Below are 27,840 nucleotides of genomic sequence, written 5' to 3'. Positions count from 1 at the left end.
TGTTTTGTAGAGCGTTATTTTTGTTTGACGAGATGTGGCTTTGTTTTTGAACTGCTTACTTAAACCAAAGTAGCATCTGTTGGCCAATATAATTCTTCTTTTTATTTCACAACTGATGTCGTTTGTTGTGTTTACGGAGGTGCCGAGGTAGACGAAGTCTTTTACTACCTCAATATTATAGGAACCAACTTCCACAGTCGGCCCGAGCTCAATGGACGCATTGCGCGTCGACACCATCAACTTCGTCTTCTCACCGTTTACCGCCAGACCCACTTTAGCAGATGTTGAAGAGATCACACGAAAGGCTGTCTCCTTGTCTGAAACCTCTTTTGGTACCAAACTCTTCGGAGAGGTTCTTTCCTATTTTAACTGAGGACCTCGTGTCAGTTAAAGTCATTTTGCAAAGCCGGATGAGCTTTGCGGGGATACCAAATTCAGACATGGCTTGGAATACCTTTGAACGCAGCGGGCTGTCGAAGGCTGCTTTATAATCGACAAAAAGGTGGTAGGTGTCGATCTGCATCTCTTGGGTCTTCTCCAGCATTTGCCGCAGGGTAAATATCTGGTCAATGGTGGACTTGCCAGGTCTAAAGCCGCATTGGTATGGTCCAATTATCTCGTTGACCATAGAATTTAGTCGTTCGCACAATATCCCTGACACGATCTTGTAGGCAATAGGGAGTAGACTTATGCCCCTATAGTTAGAGCATACAGTCTTATCTCCCTTCTTGTGGACGGGGCACAGGATACTCAGGTTCCAATCGTCGGGTACTCGTTCTTCCTGCCAGATGGTGCTAACTAGCTGATGAATACACCTTATCAGCGTGTCGCCTCCGGTTTTGAACAGCTCGGCTGGTAAGCCATCGGCTCCTGCTGCCGTATTATTCTTCAGCCGATTTATTGCTGTCTTTACCTCATCTTGGCTGGGCGGTATACATTCGATACCATCTTCTGGGATTGGGACTGTGGTATCTTCGTCGTCTTCGCTGCTATTGGATACCAACAGTTTTGAAAAATGTTCTTTCCATATCCTGAGTACACTATCTGTATCAGTTACCAAATTACCTTGCTAGTCTCTACAGGAGGATGTGCCTGTACCAAAGCCATCAGTTTGATGCTTGACTCTTTGGTAGAATTTTCGGACTTCATTCTGGCTCCTGTACATCTCGATTTTTTCACACTCCCGCCTTTCCATCTCTCTCTTTTTCCTGCGGAAAAGACGTTTCTCCTCTCTCCTTTTCTCCCTGTATCTCTCTCGTGCGCTACGCGTTGCTACGGATTGTAAGGTAGCCCTATATGCCGCATTTTTCTCTTCGGTGGCAGCACGACACTCCTGATCATACCATGGATTCCTTGGTGGAGGCCTCTGGTATCCAAGTATGGATTTTGCGGCTGTTTGCATGGAGTGGGCAATGCTTTGCCATTGCGCTGATATGTTATCGGGATGAGGAGTGCTTTGATTAAGCAATTGGGCTAGTTGAGTGGAATATGCTGTGGCTATCTGTTGTGATTGCAGCTTACCGATGTCTACCTTTCGTGTTGTGTCTGTTCGTACTTTGTTTGCTACGTTTAAGCGGGTGCGTACCTTTGCTGCAACAAGGTAGTGGTCCGAATCAATGTTTGCGCCTCGGAACGATCGTACATCCAACACGCTCGATGAATGTCTTGCATCTATCACAACATGATCAATTTGATTTCCTGTCTTCTGATCTGGAGACAGCCAGGTGCCCTTATGAATATCGAGATGATTAAATCTGGTACTGCTAACTACCATGTTTTTTGCAGCTGCAAAGTCTATCAGCCTCGTACCTTTGTCAGATGTTTCACTGTGGAGGCTGAATTTCCCGACTGTTGGGCCAAAGATATTCTCCTTTCCAATTTTGGCATTAAAATCGCCTAGAATGATTTTAATGTCATGGGCAGGGCAACTGTCATATGTTTCTTCTAAGCGCTCGTAAAATATATCTTTGGTCTGTTCGTCCTTTTCTTCAGTGGGAGCATGAGCGCAAATAAAGCTGATGTTGAAGAATTTAGCTTTTATTCGAATTGCAGCAAGTCTTTCATTCACTGGAGTGAAGCTGGATACCAGACGTTTTAGTCTCCGACTAACTACAAATCCGCAACCAAACTCATGCTTTACGTCATGGCAGCTATAATACAGTGCGTCACCTTTAGGTGTTGTTGTGACGCCTTTCCCAATCCATCGTATTTCCTGTATGGCAGTAATATCGGCCTTGTACTTTTCATATAATACTTTTCATATAATATTGAAAATGCTAAAAAAGTACAAAATGCGTATGACAGTCTTTTATATCTTTATATAGGGCTTAGCCCAAGATTCCATATAAGCACAAAATTAGTAAATAAAGTCAATATTTTCAAGACTGGCTAAACAATAATAACGAAATCATTCTCATTGTCAGAAATATCATCGCCTTTTTTATTTTCTTGGCCATAAGAATTGGTGCGACTTGCCTGCTTAAAATATTTCTCCTTCTGTCGCACTTAACGTTTTATCAGGCGATTCGCTGAATGTTGATATAACATCCAGGAATTGAAAATAATAAACATGTGTAAATAAACAAAATGACCTTAAATTTGCTTACCTATTACAGCTGTAAAAACATTGGAAAAATCTCACAATCTATTTTTGCCAAATAATCCTTCAACATTGTAACTCATTATTATGTCATGTCCAAATATCAGATGTCAGTTGCGTTCAGCATTTTCAGCGAAACGGGACAATATATTCGTCAGGCTCCACAATCTTCTCTAAAGATTCCATAAAATGTATAATTCTCGAAGTTTCACCACAAATGTGAATTTGTGTTTTTTTTCACTTGTCTTTTATAATTTCCTTTGCTCATACTTGTTGATATTAAAATTATCGTTAAATTCACGATATTTTATTGATTTTTTACAAAAACATTTTCTTAACGAAGCGCCAAAATTATTTTACACCAAACAATTAAGAAAATTATGAAAAATAAGAAGATGCTTCGTTGGGCTATCAGCTATCAATATAAACAATGCTTCTTCTTATTAAGGTAAAAGTAGTTTCAATTGACAAAGTGTTGACTTTTACCCCGGTTACACTTCACTGGATGGTGAATTGCAAAGCGCAAAGGTCAAATAAATCCTCTCGAAGTGGGTTAACCCGTCAAAAAACTCTAGTGTACGCGTACTATTTGTCACCATGATAGTAGACAAAGTAGTGACTTGTCGACACATGACACATGACAGGGTTCCTAATTACTAATTGTTTCCTAATTACTTTTTATAGCACTACATGCCGAGTGTTCCCCAAACGAGAAACTTGTACATGTATGTAACCCTAATCTAATTTACTTCCTGATCCAAATCAATAATACCTTTAAATTAATGGTTTAATATGTCTTCAGTAAAGACCTTTTATGATTGCTTTCCTTTTTTGAAAGCATTCTTTTGATTCCGACGTGTTTATCTCCAACTAATGTTAGCATAACTTTTTAATACTCTTTCTCTGTTTTTTAGACATTCATTTTGTTGTTTTCATTGACATTCCTCTCTATTTTCATTGGAAAAGGTAAACTTTTTTAATATCATGAAAAACTCCAATGTCAACAACAAGAAGAACAGTACCATCAGGGCGGATCAGCACCAGATATTGTAAAACTTTCTACTGAAGGTGTTTTTTATCGCAAAGCTTTGATATAAGAGTAAACCTAACGATTTTGTTTGGCTATTGATACAAAAATGTACAAACGTATGTACCTTTATAAGGAGATCTATGTTTGTGTTATAGATGAATGCAAAATATAAAGTTTTTGTTAAAAATATACACATATTTAATATTGAAGTTTCAAAATGAGTTGTAAGTGAGTAATTTGCATTGGAAGTTTAAATTTATAACGTGGAAATATGGCCACAATTTTCGTTGGTGAAGTTTTTTCACAACTGGTAACCATAAATGCCAAATGACATCCAACGTGGAAAATTTTTCACAATTTTTGATAGAGAAGTTATTACCACTGGGAACCATATATGCCAAAGGGCATCCAATCTTGGCCGAAAATGTAGAAAGAAACTAAAAACATCTCAAAACGCTGTATAGGGCCATACCAAAATATAGACCTATTTTTACATTTTTTTTTTTTTTTTTTTTTTTTGAGAAATGTTGTGACCATTCGGAGGCTCAAATTACAGTTAGTTCGGTCACCAAATGTAGCTAAAATACCGAAATTAACTAAAATCGGTCGGTACATTTGTATGGGTGCTATAAAAACATGGATGTCGACAATTTTTGGTGGAGATGTTTCGTGACTGTAGAGTGCCTTATATGTCAAATTCCGTCAGGAAATGTAGCTTACACCCTCAAAATACCGACAATTAGAAGGTACCGTTTAAGAGGGCTATTCCAAAGCATGGACCTATATTAATAATTGTTTTGATGAAAAAGGTTCGCGACAGCAGGAACACTCAAATGTCAAGGAGCAGCCGTTTTATGGGGGCTATACCAAAACATGGGCCTATGTTGATAAATTTTGGTGAAGAAGTGTTATGATCCCTAAGAACTTTAAATAGCTAATTATAGCTAATTCGGTTGAATTTTTAGGAAACAAACTTAAAGTACCGAAAATTGGGAGATACCGTTATATGGGGGCTATACCTAAACATGGGTCTATGCAGACACATTGCTGTTGATAAGTTTCTAACTGAAGGGATTATCAAATTACAAGTAGCTACGTCAAACAATGTTTGCAAAACCCTCAAAATACTAAAAGTCGGGAGGAACCGTTATATCGGGGCTATTCCACAACTTAAACATATGTTGAGCATTTTTAATGGAGAAGTTTCGTGACTACTGGAATATTAAATATAATGTTTCCTGTACGTCAGACTAAAGATGTAGCTAAAACCCTAAAAATACAGAAAATCGGGAGGTGTCGTTATATGGGCGTAGGGATGGCGATCCCGAATCCCGAAAACCCGGGTTGAAACTTTCACCTACAGACAGATAGAATGTTTTTAAGGCCTCTTCAGAATTTTGTGGCCCTTTTTCGACATTTGAACTTGCCGACAAAAATGTGAATTAGGAATTAACTGCAATAATGTTGAACTTTTTTGTGGGAGGTACCCTTAGGGAGGAACGATGTGGGCCATTTTAGAAGTTAAACTAAATTTTGACAAAATATTAGGAGATCCAAAGTTTAGACCAAATTGGTTGTTCCATTCAGGTGATATCGTCCTAGCATTTTAGTGACATTTTTTAAATATTGGGGAGAAGTACCGGATGTTGTGTACCGGTATTGCCCATGAAACTAAGTTGGGATATAATATGACGAAGAAGTTCGACCAAATCGGTTGAACAGTTCAAGAGTTATCGTGCTCTCCGGCCGCCACATACGGTGACATAGGGGTTTTATACACCTTTCGGGCTGTTTTCCCAAGAAATATGGACTTGCCCCTGAAAAACTTCCATCGTCGTAATGAAGGTAGCGAATGTAAATCAATTCAACAAAAATCAAAGTGATTCGAGAGCAGGTCTTAAATTGAATTTATCCGAAATTTTGTGTGAGAGGTACCAGTAGGGGTAGACAAATATAGTCCATATTCGAACCTGATCTATACCTGGTAAATATATTAGGATGTGCAATAGGGTAATGATTTTTTGACATTTTTCCTCAAAAATGATTTCCTGTAGCAGGGATGAATGAACTTTTGCCTATTAATCACTATGCTATCGTTTATTCCATTGAAATATAAAAAAAGTTCACGCACAAATCGATTTTAAAAAATTTTTTCTTTGAAAAAATGTATGAAATGAAAAAATTTTTTTTTTTTCAAAAAATTATTTTTTGTTGCACGAATGAATAAATATAAGCCTACTAATAACTATAATAACGTTTATTTCATTCAAATAATAAAAAAAGTCGCGAAAAAGGTCACTTTGAAAAAAATATAAATTTTTTGTTTTTTGTTAAAAAATTATATTTTTGAATAAAAGCGTTTACGACATTTTTACGATTCTCAGAATTAAAGAAAAATAGTGAGAAATACATTTTATGTCATTTTAATTATCTCATGTGGCTCTAAAGTTTATTTTCAATTATATATCTGTTTTCAGTGACTTCAAAAAATTGTCCATAATTTTGATAAATTCAAATTTTAAAATCACTTTGTGCGTGATTAAGATTTTATAATTAATTTATAATTAAGATTTTATGTAATCTTATGGCAAAACTCATCACGCTATGATACAGGGATATGAGGTTGTAAAAAAGTCATAACCCTATTGTACATTTCTTGTACATGTACAAGTTCAGTTAACACTCTGTCAGTTAACACCCTGTATCATAGCGTGATGAGTTTTGCCATAAAATTACATAAAATCATAATGAGTTTAAAATTTGAATTTATCAAAATTACGGACAATTTTTTAAGTCTCTGTAAGCAGATATACAATCGAAATTAAACTTTAGAGTCACATGAGATAATTAAACTGACATAACATTTATTTCTCACTAATTTTCTTCAATTCTGAGAATCGTAAAAATGTCGTAAACGCTTTTATTTAAAGATATAATTTTTCAACAAAAAACAAAAAATTTAAAATTTTTTCAAAGTGGTTTGTTCATGACCTTTTTCAATATTTGAATGAAACAAACATTATTATAGTTATTAGTAGGCTTATATTTATTCATTCGTGCAACAAAAAATAATTTGTGAAATTTTTTTTTCATTTCATAAATTTTTTCAAAAAATTATATTTTTAAAATCGATTTGTGCGTGAACTTTTTTTATATTTCTATGGATTATTAGGAAAAATTTCATTCATCCCTGCTACAGGAAATAATTTTTGAAAAAAAATGTCAAAAAGTCATAACCCTAATGTACAGATGTACGTTTTCTGTTCTCAAAACTTTTAACGGATATTTAAGTAAGTTCCACCGGCTATACCATGTGCAGGCCAGTGTCAATTTAAAATGTACGACTCACTATGTCACCCAATCCCCTTTTCCTTTTACACACTCGAACATATTAATTTGCATTTCACAAATATACTTCACAATCAGCATGGTATAAACAAATTAGTGTATTTACTTGCATTTCTTAGTATTACAATTAAAAATTCATAAATCGCTATAACGGATTTATCCTCTATAGAAGAAAAACTCATTGGCACTGCATATTTTTTGCTCTTCTCAATTCATTTAATTATGATATTTAACAAATAGTCAGTGTACTCAACATACATATATTCCACGTACACTTCATTTTGTTCTCATATGTTTGCTTTTAGACAGTAGGGTGGTATGATGGATAGGTCGGCAAAAGAAAATCGACTAAGTGAAATCAATGGTCCATTAACCAGCGATTACGTTTATAGTTTCAAAAGGTGGCTAAATCCGTAAATTTGCACTTAAGCTAATTTTTTTTAATTCAGGAGGAGAAGGTACATTTAGAAGTAGATAAATATATTTATTCAATATATGTTTTGAATAATATTTTGACAATCCATAGTTTGATCCGAACTTTGTTTGAGAGTTATAGTGCTCATGTTAGCTACATCACGTAGTTACACCAACCTTACAAAAAAAATAAACCGATTGCATATATGTATGTTTCAAAATCCTTAAAAAATGCCGACGACAAAGTAGGGTTCGGGTTAGTACCCAATCTCAAAAATCTTATAACAAAAAACAATTTATAACAACATGGTCCTTCGTAGCCAACGTTGATTCGGCGAAAAGTTTGATCGGTTTTCACTGCTAACAAATATCAAGTGTACAAATAAAATTCGTGGAATTATGTTTTACGAACCTATGACCATTGGAAGTGATTTACGTCAATATACTTCACGAGTGGATTGGAGTCATAATAATATTTCGTTCTTTGGGATTGCTTTACGAGCTTATGGTGCCAGTTCATAATAAAAAACCAAAGAAAATTTTTAAAACCGTATTAACAACACCAGCATGAAAAAAGAACAACATATTTGTATCGCCATGATTACTTGCATTCCTGCAACGGGGGGAGAATGTTAAATCAACGGCTGCTGATTTAACATAACCCTAGATGGCAGCGAATCGTCGTTAGCATTATACACTAATGGTAATTATACACTAATGGTAACACTAAACCCCGACAAAAATGAATGGCAACGTCATTGTTGTCAAAATTAAAATAAATATGTACAATAAACAATAATGTAAAAATTACAGTCCATTCCATTTAGATGATGCGTATACAACCTTCAATATATCTAAAATCTGGAGCTATCTTCCTGGGCGTATACCGAAATATGAATCTATATTGGTTATTTTCTACGTGGAGGTTTTCTACCGACTTTCATTACAGTCATTAAAGCAGGCAAGTCTTTTAGAAGACTTCAAATCGCGCGGTACAATGGCTACTGCATACATTTCTGGCCTAGCCAACACCAGGCCCCATTTGTACCCCAAAGAAGACCAAATACTTTCAGCCAGTGGGATATTGAATTTTATATCTCCAACGAAGACAAGCTACCACATTTCAGCCATTTCGGTGGGATATTGAGTAGCCGTTTTGTTGGGGCTAAATGAAGGCGTCTATCTATACCGACAAATTTCAGGTGGAATGTTTTATAGGCCCAAACGAAGACTACAAATGTATATCAAAACGTGGACCGATATAGCCCATTTTCATTACCTAGAAGCCAAAGAAACTTCAGTACCAAATTATAAACTTCTATCTTAAATATTGCTAGCTGTATCCTGATTGCAACAGACAGACGGAATTAAGATGGCTCCATCGACATAGATTTTTATTTATATGATCTCCGACAAATATTTCGATGTTTTACAAATGAAGGGACAGATATCCCTGAAGGAACTGAAACTGATTTAAAATTAACATAAAACTAGCTTTTTTGTAAACATAACAGACTTCTTATCGATTATTTTCCCTTATGCCAACTAAATACTTTTACAAGGCGATGAGCGCCTAAGTAGTCAGTATTGTCCATTGCTAGATGACTTTGCAACTGATTATTAGACAGCGGAATTTTATGCAACCCCTATTTTTGGTACGATTCATGTCAAATTTTGGAACTGGGCATATTTTTGGCTTCTGATTAAATTGCAATCGAAACATATGTAAAATTTATGCATTTTACATATTTTTGTATGCAACAAATATTTTAATAATAAGTACAAAAATGTTTGTATGTACAATTTTTATACCCTCCACCATAGTATGGAGGGTATATTAAGTTTGTTTTTCCGTTTGTAACGCATTGAAATACTCATTTGAGACCCTATAAATTATATATATATATTCTTGATCAAGGTAAAATTCTGAGTCAATCTGTGCACGTCCGTCCGTCCGTCCGTCTGTGGTAATCACTCTAGCATCCACAAAAATGGAGATAGAACGCTGAAATTTTGGGAAAATGCGTCTTTTGTTTCCACGTTTTGGTATAGCCCCCATATAACGGTACCCCCCGATTGGCGGTATTTTGCCGTTTTTAGCTACATTTTCAGACCGATTTAGCTATAATTTGACAATTAGGGTTCTTAAGTGTCAATAATCTTATATAACAAAAGTTGTGGACATAGGTCCACGTTTTGGTATAGCCCCCATATAACGGTACCCCCCGATTTACGGTATTTTGACGTATTTAGCTACATTTTTAGACCGATTTAGCTATAGTTTGACATTTAGGGCTCCTAAGTATCAATAAACTTATATAACAAAAGTTTTAGACATAGGTCCACGTTTTGGTATAGCCCCCATGTTTAATCCAGCCTGAAGAGACCAGATATTTAGCTGCGAAAGCAGAAAGTTTAGGTGGAACACCAAGTGATGAGTGGACTGTATATTTTAAAGCGTAGCTTTTGTTGGTGTTTGCCTCGTAGAGGTTGTGCGGTGTAAATAAACGAAAAAGAAGAAAAATAAAAACACAAGGGTTTTTAGTATTGGTGTTTGGTATATTTATTGGATTTTTGCTCGTAAAGCTTTTACCTTTTTTCGTAAACAATACTTGTTAGTAATGTTATTTGGACGAAGTCCGTGAACGTAGTTCGTTTGTTGTGTGTCGAATAACACACTCTACTCAAACGCAGCTTTAACTAGACTTTGGCGGGCAAACTGTCAACCTCTCTTGTCAGAATATGTCAATATTACTTTGCGCCGAAAGCGCAAAGTTGGATGATTTACGTAGTAGACTATTTCTGACAAGGGGGTTGACACATGACTGAAAGTCAGTCGAATTAGAATAAAAATCACATTTGAACTTAAACATTCCGCCGGCCTTGCAAAAACTACGTTTGTTGCAAAATAAACGAATATACAAAAGGTGTAGCTGTCAGTTCAGTGAGCAGTTGGATTGGCGACAATGACGAAAATGTTGTGTTTGTTAGTAAAGGTTAGTTGAATAACCAAGCAAACAGCGCCTGTGCAAGCTCTCGTATAAGAGCAGGCTCCGGGACGATGATCCCAGCAAGTGTTTGAAGGTATTTACTTCTTGAATAACCATGAAAGGCGAGTGCAAACTCCCGATGAGGAGACGCCTTATCATAGTTAACTGTTAATCAAACAAACAGCGCCTGTGCAAGCCCTCGTAGAAGAGCAGGCTCCGGGACGATGATCCCAGCAAGTGTTTGTAGATATTAATTTGTTGAAGAACTATGAAAGACGTGTACAATCTCCCGTAGAGGAGACGCCGTATCATAGTCCAGGCGAAGCCTTGATATTGAGCTGCCCGCTGTGCAATCTCTCGTAGAAGAGAGCGGAGCGTGCTGATCTTGTCGAAAGACATTAAGTTGCGGCTAGAAGTACCAGAAGGGTGTCTACTGCCGTTCAGGACGAAAGTCCTAGATTGGTGATTATGAAAGGCGAGTGCAAACTCCCGTAGAGGAGACGCCTTAGCATAGATCATGGTAATGATCGTCTTACAATAGTTTATCGTAGATTTCGCGAAGCGTTTTTAAAACAAGACGACCGGATATCGATACAATTATTGGAAACGTTCGATGTCGAAGACGTTCGATTATTTAATGATGGAATTGGTCCCGTTAGAACCCAGCCAAAGACCGTATTTTGTGCCAATAAAGTGCCAAGTAAGTTGTGGATGATCCCGTCCGTAATTATTTTAGGATAAATGTCCGCTCCTAGTAAGAGATCCACTCGACCGGAATCCAACGTAGTTGGATCTGCCAAAGGTATATTTGGTAGTCGAGAAGACAGCTCAATGTCAGATGAAATTGACGGACAACTATTTGATAGTTCTGGTAGAACCAAAGCATTAACCTTAATAGACAAATTTCTATCGAAGGAAGACCCTACCTCAATGGAGGAGATTTCACTTGAAATAGCCGAAACGGATTTATTAAGTCCAGTAATCGTGGATGAAGTCGAGTTGGTAGAAATACCGAGTTTGGAAACCACTCGTTCTGAAATGAACGATGATTCGGATGCTGGATCAATTATGGCACGAACTGGATACGAAGTATCCTTGTGAATAACATTCACCATAGCTGTCCCAATTACAACATTGTTGGATGAAGTGGTATGAAATACCTGTCTATTCACGAAAGTGGAAGGATTTGGAGGTGTTGTAATTGTAATGGGCGAATCGGACGAACTCGGAGTCGAATTTGATTGGGAACCAGTATCAGAACTAAATCGACGACTAGAAATAGAAGTCGATGGCGATGCTATCGCCGAAATGGGAGATCCTACTGTCATCTCACGATGTAAAAGACTGTGGTGTCTTTTATTGCAGTAAGAACAATTAAAACGGCTACTGCAATCCTTGACATGGTGCCCACGAGAAAGACAGTTGGCACAACAGTAATTCCGTTTTACAATATCAAAACGATCAGGAACTGAAAGGTTTTGAAATTCCCCACAAATTCGAAGATGATGCTCTGTCGGGGACATACTGGGCAATATTTCTTAGAATTGGAAAAGGGTGAATTAGAAGATGGTGCATTCGGAGAATGTCTTTTTTGATTTTTACCATTGGAGATGGGTTTCGAATCTAAGCCCTTTATATTGCGAAGACAATCTAAGGTTTGGATTCTTTCCGTAAGAAAGATATCCAGATCTTTCCATAAAGACAAAGCTGACTTATTTGTAATGCTTTGCTCCCATAATGTAACAGTATCTCTTGGTATTTTTTTTTTACGACCCGCTTTATTATACCGCAAATGTGGTTACCGATTATTTACTTCTTAATAATCGAAACAAAATGAACGAAACTACAGCACTGATAAGTGATCTTATTGTAGTTGTTGTTACTACACACAACAGAATTGCAGTGCTGGATATGTTGTTGTTGCCAATTTCTCTTATTCTTTTTTATGCATGAAATTGACCACTAAATATCAAGCACAGTTGTTTTTATAAAAATCACTGATCACTGCTGCTAGTTACACCACACGTTTTATGCTTATTTTCGCGTAACAAAAATAAGAGAATTATTATTGCAAATTTCGAAAGAGAATATTACAACAAAAACACTAACGCGGCACTATTGTAAGGCGATCGATGGATGTTTTTATTTTTGTGTTGTTATTGTTTAAAGGGTTACACTGCTCACTTTCGTAGAAAACTGACAGTACGTACCTTTTGTATTGATGAAATTGTTGATGATGCTGACGGAGCCAGGCGTAGTGGATGAAATCCTTGCTTGCTTTTATCCGGTACGAATGGACCAAATGTTTAATCCAGCCTGAAGAGACCAGATATTTAGCAGCGAAAGCAGAAAGTTTAGGTGGAACACCAAGTGATGAGGGGACTGTATATTTTAAAGCGTAGCTTTTGTTGGTGTTTGCCTCGTAGAGGTTGTGCGGTGTAAATAAACGAAAAAGAAGAAAAATAAAAACACAAGGGTTTTTAGTATTGGTGTTTGGTATATTTATTGGATTTTTGCTCGTAAAGCTTTTACCTTTTTTCGTAAACAATACTTGTTAGTAATGTTATTTGGACGAAGTCCGTGAACGTAGTTCGTTTGTTGTGTGTCGAATAACACACTCTACTCAAACGCAGCTTTAACTAGACTTTGGCGGGCAAACTGTCAACCTCTCTTGTCAGAATATGTCAATATTACTTTGCGCCGAAAGCGCAAAGTTGGATGATTTACGTAGTAGACTATTTCTGACAAGGGGGGTTGACACATGACTGAAAGTCAGTCGAATTAGAATAAAAATCACATTTGAACTTAAACACCCCATATAACGGGACCGCCCCGATTTACGGTATTGTGACGTTTTTAGCTACATGTTCTGACCGATTTAGCTATAATTTGACATTTAGGGCTCTTAAGTGTCAATAAAGTTATATAACAAACGTTTTTGACATAGGTTCACGTTTTGGTATAGCCCCCATATAACGGTACCCCCTACAATTTCAGACCGATTTAGCTATAGTTTGACATTTAGGGCTCTTAAGTGTCAATAAACTTATATAACAAAACTAGTGGACGTAGATCAATGTTTTAGAATAGCCCAAATATAACGTTAACGCCCGATTTCAGGTATTTTGACGTTTTAAGTCTCATTTCCAGACCGAATTAGCTATAATTTGATATTTAGGGTTCTAAGTGACCAAAAAACTTATATTCAAAAAAATATGAACATAGGTACATGTTTGGGTATAGCCCCATATAACGGTACCTCCCGATTTTCGGTATTTTGAGATTTTTACTACATTTTCAGACCGATTTAGCTATAATTTGACAATTAGGGTTCCTAAGTGTCAATAAACTTATATAACAAAAGTTGTGGACATAGGTCCACGTTTTGGTATAGCCCCATATAACGGTACCCCCCGATTTACGGTATTTTGACGTATTTAGCTACATTTCCAGACCGATTTAGCTATAGTTTGACATTTAGGGCTCTTAAGTGTCAATAAACTTATATAACAAAACTTGTGGACATAGTTACACGTTTTGGTATAGCCCCCATATAACGGTACCCCCGGATTTACGGGATTTTGACGTTTTTAGCTACATTTTCAGACCGATTTAGCTATAATTTGACAATTAGGGTTCTGAAGTGTCAGTAAACTTATATAACAAAAGTTTTTGACATAGGTCTACGTTTTGGTATAGCCCCCATATAACGGTACCCCCCGATTTACGGTATTGTGACGTTTTTAGCTACATGTTCTGGCCGATTTAGCTATAATTTGACATTTAGGGCTCTTAAGTGTCAATAAACTTATATAACAAAACTAGTGGACATAGGTCCATGTTTTGAAATAGCCCCCTTATAACGTTACCGCCCGATTTCAGGTATTTTGACGTTTTAAGTCACATTTCCAGACCGAATTAGCTATAATTTGATATTTAGGGTTCTAAGTGACCAAAAAACTTATATTCGAAAAAATTATGAATATAGGTACATGTTTTGGTATAGCCCCATATAACGGTACCTCCCGATTTTCGGTATTTTGAGATTTTTACTACATTTTCAGACCGATTTAGCTATAATTTGGCAATTAGGGTTCTTAAGTGTCAATAAACTTATATAACAAAAGTTTTTGACATAGGTCTACGTTTTGGTATAGCCCCCATATAACGGTACCCCCGATTTACGGTATTGTGACGTTTTTAGCTACATGTTCTGGCCGATTTAGCTATAATTTGACATTTAGGGCTCTTAAGTGTCAATAAACTTATATAACAAACGTTTTTGACATAGGTTCACGTTTCGGTATAGCCCCCATATAACGGTACCCCCCGATTTACGGTATTTTGACGTTTTAAGCTACATTTTCAGACCGATTTAGCTATAAATTGACATTTAGGGTTCTTAAGTGTCAATAAACTTATATAACAAAACTAGTGGATATAGGTCTATGTTTTGGAATAGCCCCCATATAACGTTACCGCCCGATTTCAGGTATTTTGACGTTTTAAGTCACATTTCCAGACCGAATTAGCTATAATTTGATATTTAGGGTTCTAAGTGACCAAAAAGCTTATATTCGAACAAATTATGAACATAGGTACATGTTTTGGTATAGCCCCATATAACGGTACCTCCCGATTTTCGGTATTTTGAGATTTTTACCTACAAGTTTTAACCGAATTAGCTGTAATTTGAACATTTGACATTTGAAGTTCTTGTCTGAAATTTTGGGAAAATGCGTCTTTTGTTTGCAGGCAGGTCAAGTTCGATGATGGGCTATATCGGTCCACGTTTTGGTATAGCCTACATATAACGGTACCCCCCCGATTTGCGGTATTTTGACGTTTTTAGCTACTTTTTCAGACCGATTTAGCTATAATTTGACATTTAGGGTTGTTAAATGTCATTAAACTTATATAACAAAAGTTGTGGACATAGGTCCACGTCTTGGCATAACCCCCGATTTACGGCATTTTGACGTTTTTAGCTACATTTTCAAACCGATTTAGCTATAAATTGACTTTTAGGGTTCTTAAATGTCAATAAACTTATATAACTAGTGGACATAGGTCCATGTTTTGGAATAGCCCCCATCCCATTTAAGTCACATTTCTAGACCGAATTAGATATAATTTTATATTTAGGGTTCTTAGTGACCAAAAAACTTATATTCGAAAAATTATGAACATAGGTCCATGTTTACAAGTTTTAACGAATTATCTGTAATTTGAACATTTGACATTTGAAATTCTTAGTGGTCACCACACCTCTCCACCAAAAATTGTCAGAAAGGTCGATGTATTGATAAAGCCCCCATATAAAAGTACCTCCCGATTTTCAGTAATTTGATCATTTTAGCCACAATATTTAAACAAACTAGCAGTAATTTGACATTTGAAGTTCTTAGTGGTCACAACACCTCTCCATCAAAAATTGTCAACATAGGTCCATGTTCGGATATAGCTCCCATATAACGGTACCTCCCAATTTTCAGTAATTTGGCAATTTTAGCTAACTGTAATTTGACATTTGAAGGTTGTAGTGGTCACCACACATCTGCATCAACAATTTTCAACTTAGCCCCAATATTTTCCTTAAAATTTTTAACCGAACGTATGTCCATGTTTGGTTTAGCCACAAAACAAACCTCCCGATTTTCCGTACCTTAGCTTTATTTTTGGACGAACTTTCCGTAATTTGAAATTTAAAGGCCATCAGAAATTCTGCAACAAAAATTGTTCATTTAAGTTAATATTTTCTTTTAGCCCACATACCTCCGAACTAGCTGTTAATGACATTTAAAGTTCCCACGTTATGTACCGATTATCGGTATTTTGAGGATTCTAGCTACCATTTTTAACCGAATTAGGAGTTATTTGACATTTAAGGCTCCCATCACAAACTGTCAAAATAGGTCCATGTTTTATTATAACCCCTATAAACCGGTACCTCCCAATTTCTAGCCCACCAAAAATTATCAACATAATAGTTAGATATAGGCACCATAAAAAAGGGCCTCCCGAATGAAGCATTTTATGTACATTATCTGACATTTTAACGTACCCACTTAAAGTTGGGGACAAGAATGAAAACTAATTATTCCATTTTAGTTCAGAATATTTTATGGTGGAGGGTATGAAAAGTTCGTTTCGTTCAGAAAAGTCAATTAAATAGAGAAATGCATAATCACACCCTCAACCTTCAAAATACAAAAAATTGAACTTTCAAAATACAATTGTCGAAATTTTTTGCTGTTCAAAGTGGTTGATCTCTAGATGACTTTTCAACCAGTTTATAGCCAGTTTAGCCAGAGATAATTCCTGTTTGAGATGAAAGCCCTTGGTGAGTATATTAAGAACACCGATGGACAGATCCGCCTTGAGTCGAACTTCCGCGTTATGGCGTGATGAAGTTTTTGCTAGAGACCCAGTAAGCCATCAGGAATTAGCGTTATATCTTTGTTAACTTTTGCTTTAGCTTATTTTTGAGATGGCATGTCTGCAGTCAAATCGAAGGAGGATTATTTTCGTAGAGTATTTCGACCTTCTAACTCGCTTCCTTCTATGTCCTTTTCGTCCTTTATTTTAAGAGCCGCTATAAAAGTACCTCAAGATGACGTTTTTCAGCTTCGAAATGTTCTGGAAAAATGTCTCTCAGAAAATTTTAGGTACGGCTCTCATTGGCAACTAATCGTTTTTGTCGCTCTGTTTCTGCAAGTTTACCCTTCCAGTATATAGTGTTCTTAAAATTACATAACTTCTAATTCGAAGCTATTTTAATATGCGTACATTTTATCATAAACCGGTCCTCCCCATTTTTCATACGCAATGTCTGTTTGTATTTACATATTCATAAATGAAATCAGCTTAAGCCCTAATTACATGTAACAGTTTGTTTTTCATAGCTGTAATATGCGTTGAGTAAACTCAACAACATAATTTTTATCCTCTTTAAATAATGAATTGTATTTAAACACTTCAACAACTGAAATTATTTTGGAATGTTGTTCCTGCTAATGAACCATATTTGAAATTGATGTAAGGGTATTGTGTTTTAAATAATTCATAAAATTCTCTCTGAAGGTATGAGTGCCATATGACTAGAGAGCAGAATTTTATGCAACCCCTATTTTTGGTCCGATTCAAGTCAAATTTTGGGACTGGGCATATTATTGGCTTCTAACTAAATTTCAATCGAAACATATGACATATGCAAAATGCATAAATTTTGAATATGCAAAAAATAATATGTGCATATGCAAAATGTATGTATTTTACATATTTTCTTATGCAACAAATAATAGGCACAAAAATGTTTGTGTATACAATTTTTCTGTTTAAAATTCTCTTCAGACAAGTCAATAAAATAGAGAAATGTATAGCCACAGCCACAACCTTCAAAATACCGAAAATCGAGTGGTACCGTTCTATGGGGACTATCTGAAGACGTGGACCCATGCGGACAAATTTTAGGTGGAAGACTTTATACTCCCAACGAAGACTTAATACAAAATGTCAGCCATTTCAGAGTGATTTTGATGCCACAACCTTTAAAATATTGGAAATCGGGAGGAACCGTTCTATGGGGGCTATCTGAAGACTTGGACCCATGCGGACAATTTTCAGGTGTAAAGTTTCATACCCCTAACGAAGACCTAATACCAAATTTCAGCCATTTCGGTGGGATATTTAGACCACAAATCCGTGTATATATTTTTTCATACGTTCATTTTATGCAAATATGTAAAAATATGTTCAAAAATATGCACAACATAATAAAACATAAAATTTTAAAGATAAAATATAATGTAAAATATAAAATATAAAAAATTAATTATAAAACATAAAATATAACATTTAAAATATAAAATACAAAATATAAATTATGAAATGTAAAATATATAACATAAAATATAAAAAATAAAAAATATATAAAAATGCAAATATATAAAATGTAAAATATAAAATGTGAAATATAAAAAATAAAATATAAACAAGTAAAAAAGTATCAGTCGATATTGCCGACTGAGATAAAGCCTCAGCCTGTTTGGAATAAAATACTTTTTTTTCCAAAAAAAACTTACGTATTTAGGGAGGTGTTCAAAACAATATTGATAGGATTAAAGCGCAAAAATTTGCGATTGATAGGGCTTTTTTAAACTGAGCTTCGACAATATTTAGAGTACCATTTTAGCAAATATTTTCGAACTTTTGTGGGGGAGGTATCGGAAGGTCCACTCCTTCCACCTTCGAATTTCATCTAATATTCGAAGAAATATTACGATATGCAAAGTGTGGACGAACGCAGTATTCGGTTCGAGCTCTCGTAAATGAGGCAGCGAATGCAAGTTGCTTCAACAAAAATCAAAGTGATCTGAGAGCAGGTCTTAAGGTGAATTTATCCAAAAATGTGTGTGGGAGGTACCCGATGGAGTGGACAAATATAGTCCATATTAGAACCTGACCAAATCTGCCACTCCCATCAAGAGTTATCGTACGCACAATTTTTCCGAATATTTTTGAACTTTTGTGGGAGAGGTACCTGAAGGAGTGGACCGATATGGCTTATCTTCGAACTTAAACTAAGTTTGCACAGAATATTACGAAGGCCACATTTTGGACCGAAACGGCAGATCCGTTTGAGAGTTATCGTGCGCACCAGCCAGCCAGCCAGACAGACAGACATTGCTAAATCGACTAGAAATTGTCTGAAACACATTTCGTCCAAACATACTTGGGGTCTAAAACCATTATTTCGATGAGGTACATTTTGCCCGTATGAATGTGTATATACCCTTTCTAGCCTAAAGGCTGAGGGTATAAAATAATATATAAAACATAAAATATAAATTGTAAAACATAAAGCATAAAATATTAAATATAAAATATATATAATTGTTCCACAAACATCCCATACGGGACCAGGGAGACTTCTCTCATATCAATGAGTGCACCCCGATTCATATTAGCTCAATGATATGGAACCTACGGTTTATCGCCGAGTCCGAACGGCGTGTCTTAAGACACCACTTTGTAGAGAAGTTTTACATGGCTGAAATACTCAGGAAATGTCGCCAACATTACTGAGGGGTATTTTTTGGGATATTTTAAAAAAAGTGAGCCAAGGATATAGTCGGGTCGGGCCGACTATGTGATACCCTACACCACTACCACTGTTCATAAGATTTTGACTAATAAAATTCAAAATATTAAAATTGGGATAGCTTTGCGCCTTTGCTCTGAATGTCTTCATTAACACAGGTCAATTTTTTTGAAACGCATTTAAGTGCATCGACAGTACAACCCAAATAAAAAATGGACAAGTGGGACGTATGCCAACCATCTCTGTTAGACCCCCATCAACCCCCAAAATTTCGTGAGGATCCGATTAAAATTTCGTAGTGTGATTGCACAAAAAAGGAAAAAGGGATAGATTACCGACTATTGCTATATCTCTGTTGTTTGACCACCTATGACAACTTACTTCACATCGTTGTGAGGGTGATATTTTCTACTTTCCTTGCCAGGTTTTGCTTTCGATATACCTCCTACAGAAGAGAGATATTAGCTTTGAAATAAAACGTTGATCTTTTTTCCAAATATTTTTTTTGTCACATTCCGACCCCGGTATAATATCTGACCATTATCAAAAATCAAAAGATTTTTTCCTCTGTGGGACCCCCAATAACACCCAAAATTTCGAGACGATCCAATTAAAATTGCGACCTGTAGCGTGATTTTCTAAAAAGTGGAAAAATGGGATGTATTACCGACTATTGCGATATCTCCGTTATTTGGATACCTACGCCAACCTGCTTTACATCATTGTAATGATGGGATTTTTTACTTTCATTGTCAGACTTTGCTTTTGGAAGGTCCCGAACCAAAGCTGTGATATTCGTCATTATTATTAAAATCGCAAAAATGAAAAGTTGTGTTCTATTAGCGGCTTTTGCGATATCTTCGTCGTTTGATCACCTACGACAACCTACGTAACATCGTTGCAAAGGTGATATTTTCTTCTTTCATTAGCATGTCTTGCTTTTGATATACCCTTTTTAGAAGCGGAGATATTCGCTTTGAAATAGAACGTTAACTTTTTCTCCAAATAAGTTTTTTGCCCATTCCGACCCCTGAATATTATCCGACCATCACCAAAATCAATAGGCTTCTTTCTCTGTAGGATCCCCATCCGATCCGATCAAAATTGCGATTACAAAAAAATGAAAAAATGGTGTGTATTGCCGAATATTGTGATATCTCCGTTATGTGGCCACCTACGCCATCCTACTTTGCATCACTGTAAAGATGGGATTTTCTACTTTCATAGTCAGACTTTGTTTTTGGAAGATTCCCAACCGAAGCTGTGATATTCGTCATTATTATTAAAATCGCAAAAATAAAAAGTTGGGTTTTATTAGCGGCTTTTGCGATATATTCGTTGTTTGATCAACTACGAGAACCTACTTTACATCATTAGAAAGGCGATATTTTCTACTTTCATGGCCAGGTTCTGCTTTTGGTATACCCCATATTGAAGCTGAGATATTCGCTTCGGAAAAAAACCTTGTCTTTTTCTCCAAACAAGTTTTTTTGCCCATTACGACCCCTAAATACTATCCGACCATCACCAAAATCAATAGGCTTCTTCATCTGTGTGACCCCCATTAACCCTCAACATTTCGTGACGATACGATCAAAATTGAGATCTGTAGCGTGATTTCCAAAGAAGTGGAAAAATGGGATGTATTACCGACTATTGCGATATCTCCGTTATTTGGTCACCTACGCCGACCTAGTTTAAATCATTGTAAAGATGGGATCTTCTACTTTCATAGCCAGGCTTTGCTTTTGGAAAGTTCCCCAGCAAAGCTGTGATATTCGTCATTATAATTAAAATCGCAAAAATAAAAAGTTGGGTTCTATTAGGGGCTATTCCGATATATTCGTTGCTTGATCACCTACGAGAACCTACTTTACATCATTAGAAGGGTGATATTTTCTACTTTTATTGTCAGGTTTTGCTTTTAGTATACCCCGTATAGAAGCTGAGATATTCGCTTTGGAAAACAACGTTGTCTTTTTATCCACATACGTTTTTTGCCCATTCCGACCCCTAAATATTATCCGACCATCACCAAAATACCAATAGGCTTCTTCCCCTCCGGGACCCCCATCAACATCCAAAATTTCGTGACGATCCGATCAAAATTGCGACCTGTAGCGTGATTACAAAGTTTAGATGGACAGACGGATGTACGGAAAGACTGACGGACGGACACACATAGCCAGATCGACTCAGCTCGTCGAGACATTCAGTTTGGTATATAAAAGTATGGGTCTACGACCATTATTTCGATGCGTTACAAACTTTTTGGCCAAAACCAAGTTATAATACCCTCCCCACATAGTGAAAATTTTTATGTACTAATACCTATTTGAATTGATATTTAATTTCATTCAAGTACTGTTCGTACACGTTTTGTTCGAGTATAAAAAAAGACCTCTACACTTCAACAGCGGCCTACACTTTAAATTTCAGTCCATGTTTTATTAGAAAGGTATGGGTATTTTGAAATTTTGATCCAGATTTTCCAACGGGGTTAGAAATTTGTGATATAAAAATGTAGAAAACCTTTATTCAAAATATGTTACCCTATATAACAGTAATTTTTGAGACATTTTATCTTAGGTCTTTTTATTCTCAGGGTGTAAAAACTTTCTTGTAAAACATTAGCCGCATATATCTACTTTTTCAAATGAACTTACAACAACGTTCAGAATAGACAACAAAAATAAAAACAATTTTGTTGAAAATCCAGGACCTTAGCTCAAAAGTTACAGTTTTAGCTCTAATTGTTCACCCAATGTCAATGGTATTACATGTAGAAATCTTTCATATATTTAAAGGCGGATTTTAATAAACATTCTGAACCAATCTCAACAGTTGTCCTCATAAAATTTCATTTATCGATTCATTCAATACCAATGCTACAATATTTAGTATTATTTAATACTTCTAGTACACTTATTGTACGACCACCTCTAACAATCAACCTGACAAATAAATAAGAATTTCACTTCTATTCCTTAGCCCAATACCAAATTTATTGTGCAATTTTATACTTTTCACACACTAATTATATCATTCCAGCTTCATTGCTACAACCAACGTCAAATTTAATACCATTTAGTACATTTCGTTTTTCTCAATAAATCAGCCAGTCCACAACCTAATTTCAGAATTTGTATGCATTTAAAAAAACCTTATCTAAACACCAACACAATCCCTCATACAACAATTCGAAATTCCACCTATATCCCTTCATGCAACACCAAACTGTTACCAAATTTAGTACTTATAATATGTATAAGTTTGAAAAACCGCGATTTAGGGCTTTTCGTATACATAAGTACGAATTTCCAAAACTTCCTCTCTATATCTACTCTAAACGTCAACTGCTACACTAATACCGAATTTCACAATTTCAGTTCTACCCATTTACGCAATTACAGTTTGAACCAAATCCTGTGCTATTTAGTAATTTTCGTACACTTATTGTACGTATATCCACGACCACATCCATATCTCAATCCTACACACTAACAGCAGCTATAATACCAAATTTCCGAATTCCACCTCTATTCATAATACTATTAATACTTTTCGTAACTATCTTCAACAGTAATTCCGAATTTCACCTCTATCCGTCCACCCAAATCTAAATTGTACCAAATTTAGTACCATTTAGTACTTTTCTTGACCATAAGTTCGAACTTCCAAAACTATATCTGTCCTACACTCCAACAGTAATCTAAATTTCAGGATTCCAGCTCTCTCCGTTCACTCAAATCCAAATTGAACCAAATTTAGTACCATTTAGTACTTTCGTACTCAAAAGTACGAATTTCTAAAACCATCTCAAACCTACAATCCAACAGCAATGTTAATTTCAAATATCCGGATTCCAGCGCTATCCGTTCACCAATCTCCACATTGTACCAAATTTAGGACTTTCCGTACCCATAAGTAAGAATTTTCAAAACTACCTCAATCCTACACTCCAGCTCTATCCGACTAACTCAATCCTACAGTCCAACAGTAATCTTAATTCCAAATTTCAGAACTCTAGCTCTGTTCGTTCCTCCAAGTCCAAATTGTACAAAATTTAGTACTTTCCGTACCCATAAGTACGAATTTCCAAAATAACCTCAATCCTACACTCCATAAGTAACCTTAATTATAAATTTCAGGATTGCAGCTCTATCTGTTCACCTAAATCCAAATTGTATCAAATTAAGTACCACTAAGTAGTACCATTTTCCATATCCATAAGTATGAATTTCCATAAATACCTAAATCCTACAATCCATAAGTAATCTCAATTCCAAACTTCAGGATTCCAGCTCTATCTGTCCACGCATATCCAATTTGTACCAAATTTAGTACATTTAGTACTTTCCGTACCCAAAAGTATGAATTTCCAAAACTACCTCAATCCTTCACTCCATCAGTAATCTTAATTCCAAATGTCAGGATTCCGTTTACCCAAATCCAAATTATACCAAATTTAGTACCATTTAGAACTTTTCGTACACATATCTCAATCCTACACTACAACTGTAATCTTAATTCCAAATTTTATGTTTCTTGCTGTATCCGTTTACCCAAATCCAAATTGTACCAAATTTAGTACTTTCCGTACCCATAAGTAAGAATTTTCAAAACTACCTCAATCCTACACTCCAGCTCTATCCGACTAACTCAATCCTACAGTCCAACAGTAATCTTAATTCCAAATTTCAGAACTCTAGCTCTATTCGTTCCTCCAAGTCCAAATTGTACTAAATTTAGTACTTTACCTACACATAAGTACGATTTTCCAAAACTACCCCTATACTCCGTCAGTAATCTTAAATCCAAATTTTAGATTTCCAGCTCCATCCTTTCACCCAAATCCAAATTGTACTAAATTTAGTACCATTTAGTACTTTTCTCACACATGAGTACGAATTTCACAAACCATTTCCTTTTATAAACACCACTTCCCAACCTTCATTTCCATACCAAATTCCATGTTTCTAGCTAAATCCATTCAAAATATACAATTGGTACTAAATTTCGTACTTTTCGTACACTTAGAGGTCGAATTTCCCAAAACCCTTTGGTACATCTTTCTAACTCTCCATCAGTGACCCTCATTCCAAATTTCAGAATTCTAGCTCTTCCCGTTTGCCTAATACAAAGGGTACCATATTTAGTACCTTTTAGTACTTTTCGTACCCTTCCATTCACTCACTCATAACTAAGCTCTTTTATATATATAGATAAACTATAAAATAGAAAATATAAAATATAAAACATAGAATATAAAACATAAAATATAAATTATAAAACATAAAGTATAAAATATAAACTATTAAATATAAAATATGAAACATAGAATATAAAATATAAATTATAAACAATAAAACATAAAATATAAATTATAAAACATAGAATATAAAATATAAAACCTAAAATATAATATATAAAATATAAAACATAAAATGTAAAATAAAAAGTACAAAATATAAAATGTAAAAAAATAAAATGTAAAAAGTGAAATATAATATAATTATAATTACTCCACAAACATCGCTGAAGGGACAAGGGAGACTTCTCTCATATCAATGAGTGCACCCCGATTCATATTAGCTCAATGATATGGGACCTACTGTTTATCGCCGAGTCCGAACGGCGTGTCTTAAGACACCACTTTGTAGAGAAGTTTTTACATGGCTCAAATACTCAGGAAATGTCACCAACATTACTGAGGGGTATTTTGCCACCGCTGAAAAATTTTTGATGTTGCCTGGCCGGGGAATCGAACCCACGACCTTCAGCGTGCAAGGCGGTCGTGCATACCATTGCACCACGGTGGCACCCAGAAAGTGAAATATACAAAATTAAATATAAACTATAAACTAATATAAAACATAGAATATAAAATATAAAGCAAAAAATAAAAAGTACAAAATATAAAAAATAAAATAAATATATAAATAAAAAATAAAAAGATACAAAATATAAATATAATAAAAGGGTTTAACATTTGAAGATTGTTTTGACAAACAACTTTTTACAATATCCTGAGTGGAAACCGTAAAATTGATAACAAAATTTTATTTTAATTTATAGATCTTAACTAAATGACACATATTAACATGGTAACACCAAACTAGCACACACAAATGTCAAAAATGACCACGTAAACGCGACAAAATCGATTAGTTGACAATTGGAGTCCTACCTTAAATTTTCTGAGCGACATTTTTAAAGAACATTTCGAAGCTGAAAAACACCATCTTGTGGTACTTTTATAGCGGTTCTTAAAATAAGGGACGAAAAGGACATTGAAGTGAGTTAGAAGGTCGAAATGTTCTACGAAAAAGATCCTTATTAGATTTAACTGAAAACATGTCATATCAAAAATAAGCCAAAATAACAGCGAACAGAGATATAACGCCAATATCTGATGGCTTATATGGTCTTCAGTGAAAAATTCATCACGCTATAACTCAAATGTTCGACTCACGGCGGATCTGCCCTTTGGGGTTTTTCACCTCCCAGACCTCGAGCTCCATTTTGTTGCACAGTGTAATATGTACTTACCATATCAATTAGGTCAATTTTGCTTGTATCTGTTAAATCCGACCAATAACCGTGATCTAACCATTGACGAACTAATTCAAGTGGTGGTTGAGATCCATAAGTATCCTTGCTTGGCATCGAGACATCGTCACAAAAGACAATACACTGCAAAACAAAACAAAAAATACGCATAGTATTTATTTGATTAGGTTTCATATTTTATTTTCTGGTCACATCTACATACCTTTTTGCCAACAGGAGGGCCATATACACCTTTACGTCTTCTGTCTAATTTCGACATTATCGTATCTTGTACCAGCTGTGCTGAGGTCCGTGCCGAAAAGTTAATAATATTTATCATGTTCGATTGTTTGGGTAGGGCCATTAAATTACTTGTTAAAATGGCACTTTTACCTGTACCAGTAGGACCGATCACGAGCATAGGATATCCAGCATTTAAACAAAACTCTTGCCAATATGTCAGATAACCAGATTCATTGGTGGGTACGATTAATTCACTGATTTGGGAACCTTCTGGAAATAATGAAATTGCTGCTGTTGGATCGTCGCCTGATTTTTGCCATGTCCACCAATTTTCTTGTTCATCGAAGCGATAATCCATAAGGGTTAGTTTTTCGGGAAATATTTGACCTCGATTTAGGGAAAAGTATTTTGGACGGGGATAGACATCATTTGCTCCATATAGAACTTTGCGTATTATGGTGTCGAAATGTTTTATACCGTTGACTATGAAGAAATTAAAAAAAAAATAATGAACATGTGAGATCAGATTAAACCTATTAAACAATGAAAAAATTTTCTGTTATATTCAATGATGGCTCGCACAAATTTCACACAGAAAATTAAATCGATTCATAGCTAGACTTGCATTTATTGTAGCAATTTGGAGTGTGTAGGCATGGAGGATGTTATAAACATCTTCTTTAAAAGCAAACATTATTCGAAAACAAAGTTTGTCTACATTTTTTGATACCAAATCCAATCATTGTGGTGTAAAGGATTTAATGTTCGAACTATCCTTTTGAAATACATACCTTGTAAATGCGATCCGTAAGCCCAGGCATAACAAAACAGAAACATTTGTTGAAACCAGACTTGGTTAAACGTTTTGTGTTTATCCAAGAAATGGAAAAAGAAACGAGAAAACATCTGGAAAAATATAGTCAAATTATATTACACATAATCAAAAAGAGGTCACACAAAAACCAAACCTGGTACTGATATATAGCCGAAGTTTCCAACATTTTTTTACAATCCATTAATATATCAAGTGCTGCCGGTACTAACCATTCAACCATTTCCTCGAACAATGTCATATAAATGTCGTTGAGGCCGATACTTTCCGACAGAACATTAAGAAATGATTTATGTAATGCTCGCCATCCCAATTGCGCTGGCTCCATATATATCATGCCACAACGTGACACAGTTGCCGGAGATGCCTGCTCTAAGTCAGCTGGCTCAAACATCATATTCATTAGCTTGGTCATTGTGATAATTTCACCAGACATCAAACACAACTTTTTATTATCATCCAACACTGTGTTTAGGTTTTCAATCCAAACAGCATCAACTGGTCCATCGAAGAATATCCAATAGCGTTCACTGGGTGATCCGGTTGCAAATTCCCGAAATGTTTTGGCCAATACACCATCATACCATTCATGAGAAACGGGATCAAATCGTCCATAAAGTTGTCCCATTGTAATTGCTTTTGGATTAATAATGCGATAATTTGTTGGGTACTCGTGCAAGGTGGCTGCCTCGTCAGTGGACAGACAACGTAAGCAATGGGCAAGAATCT

General features: G+C 35.5%; 1 protein-coding gene across 1 annotated transcript in view; it reads right to left on the bottom strand.

Annotated features, from left to right (window-relative positions):
- Positions 1-27,840, bottom strand: part of Dnah3 (dynein heavy chain 3, axonemal) — a 389,565-nt gene that overhangs the window by 349,896 nt on the left and 11,829 nt on the right. The window contains exons 4-7 of the mRNA XM_073981508.1: positions 27,248-27,838; positions 27,071-27,185; positions 26,260-26,762; positions 26,037-26,180 (exon numbers count right to left, since the gene is read on the bottom strand). Coding sequence (XP_073837609.1) covers positions 26,037-26,180; positions 26,260-26,762; positions 27,071-27,185; positions 27,248-27,838 — 1,353 coding nt within the window. The remainder of the gene's footprint in view (positions 1-26,036; positions 26,181-26,259; positions 26,763-27,070; positions 27,186-27,247; positions 27,839-27,840) is intronic.

Source organism: Musca autumnalis, unplaced genomic scaffold (genome assembly GCF_047663935.1).
Source record: "Musca autumnalis isolate F117 unplaced genomic scaffold, ASM4766393v1 scaffold_4, whole genome shotgun sequence".
Lineage (NCBI taxonomy): Eukaryota > Metazoa > Arthropoda > Insecta > Diptera > Muscidae > Musca > Musca autumnalis.
This window is presented reverse-complemented; position numbering and strand designations above follow the sequence as displayed.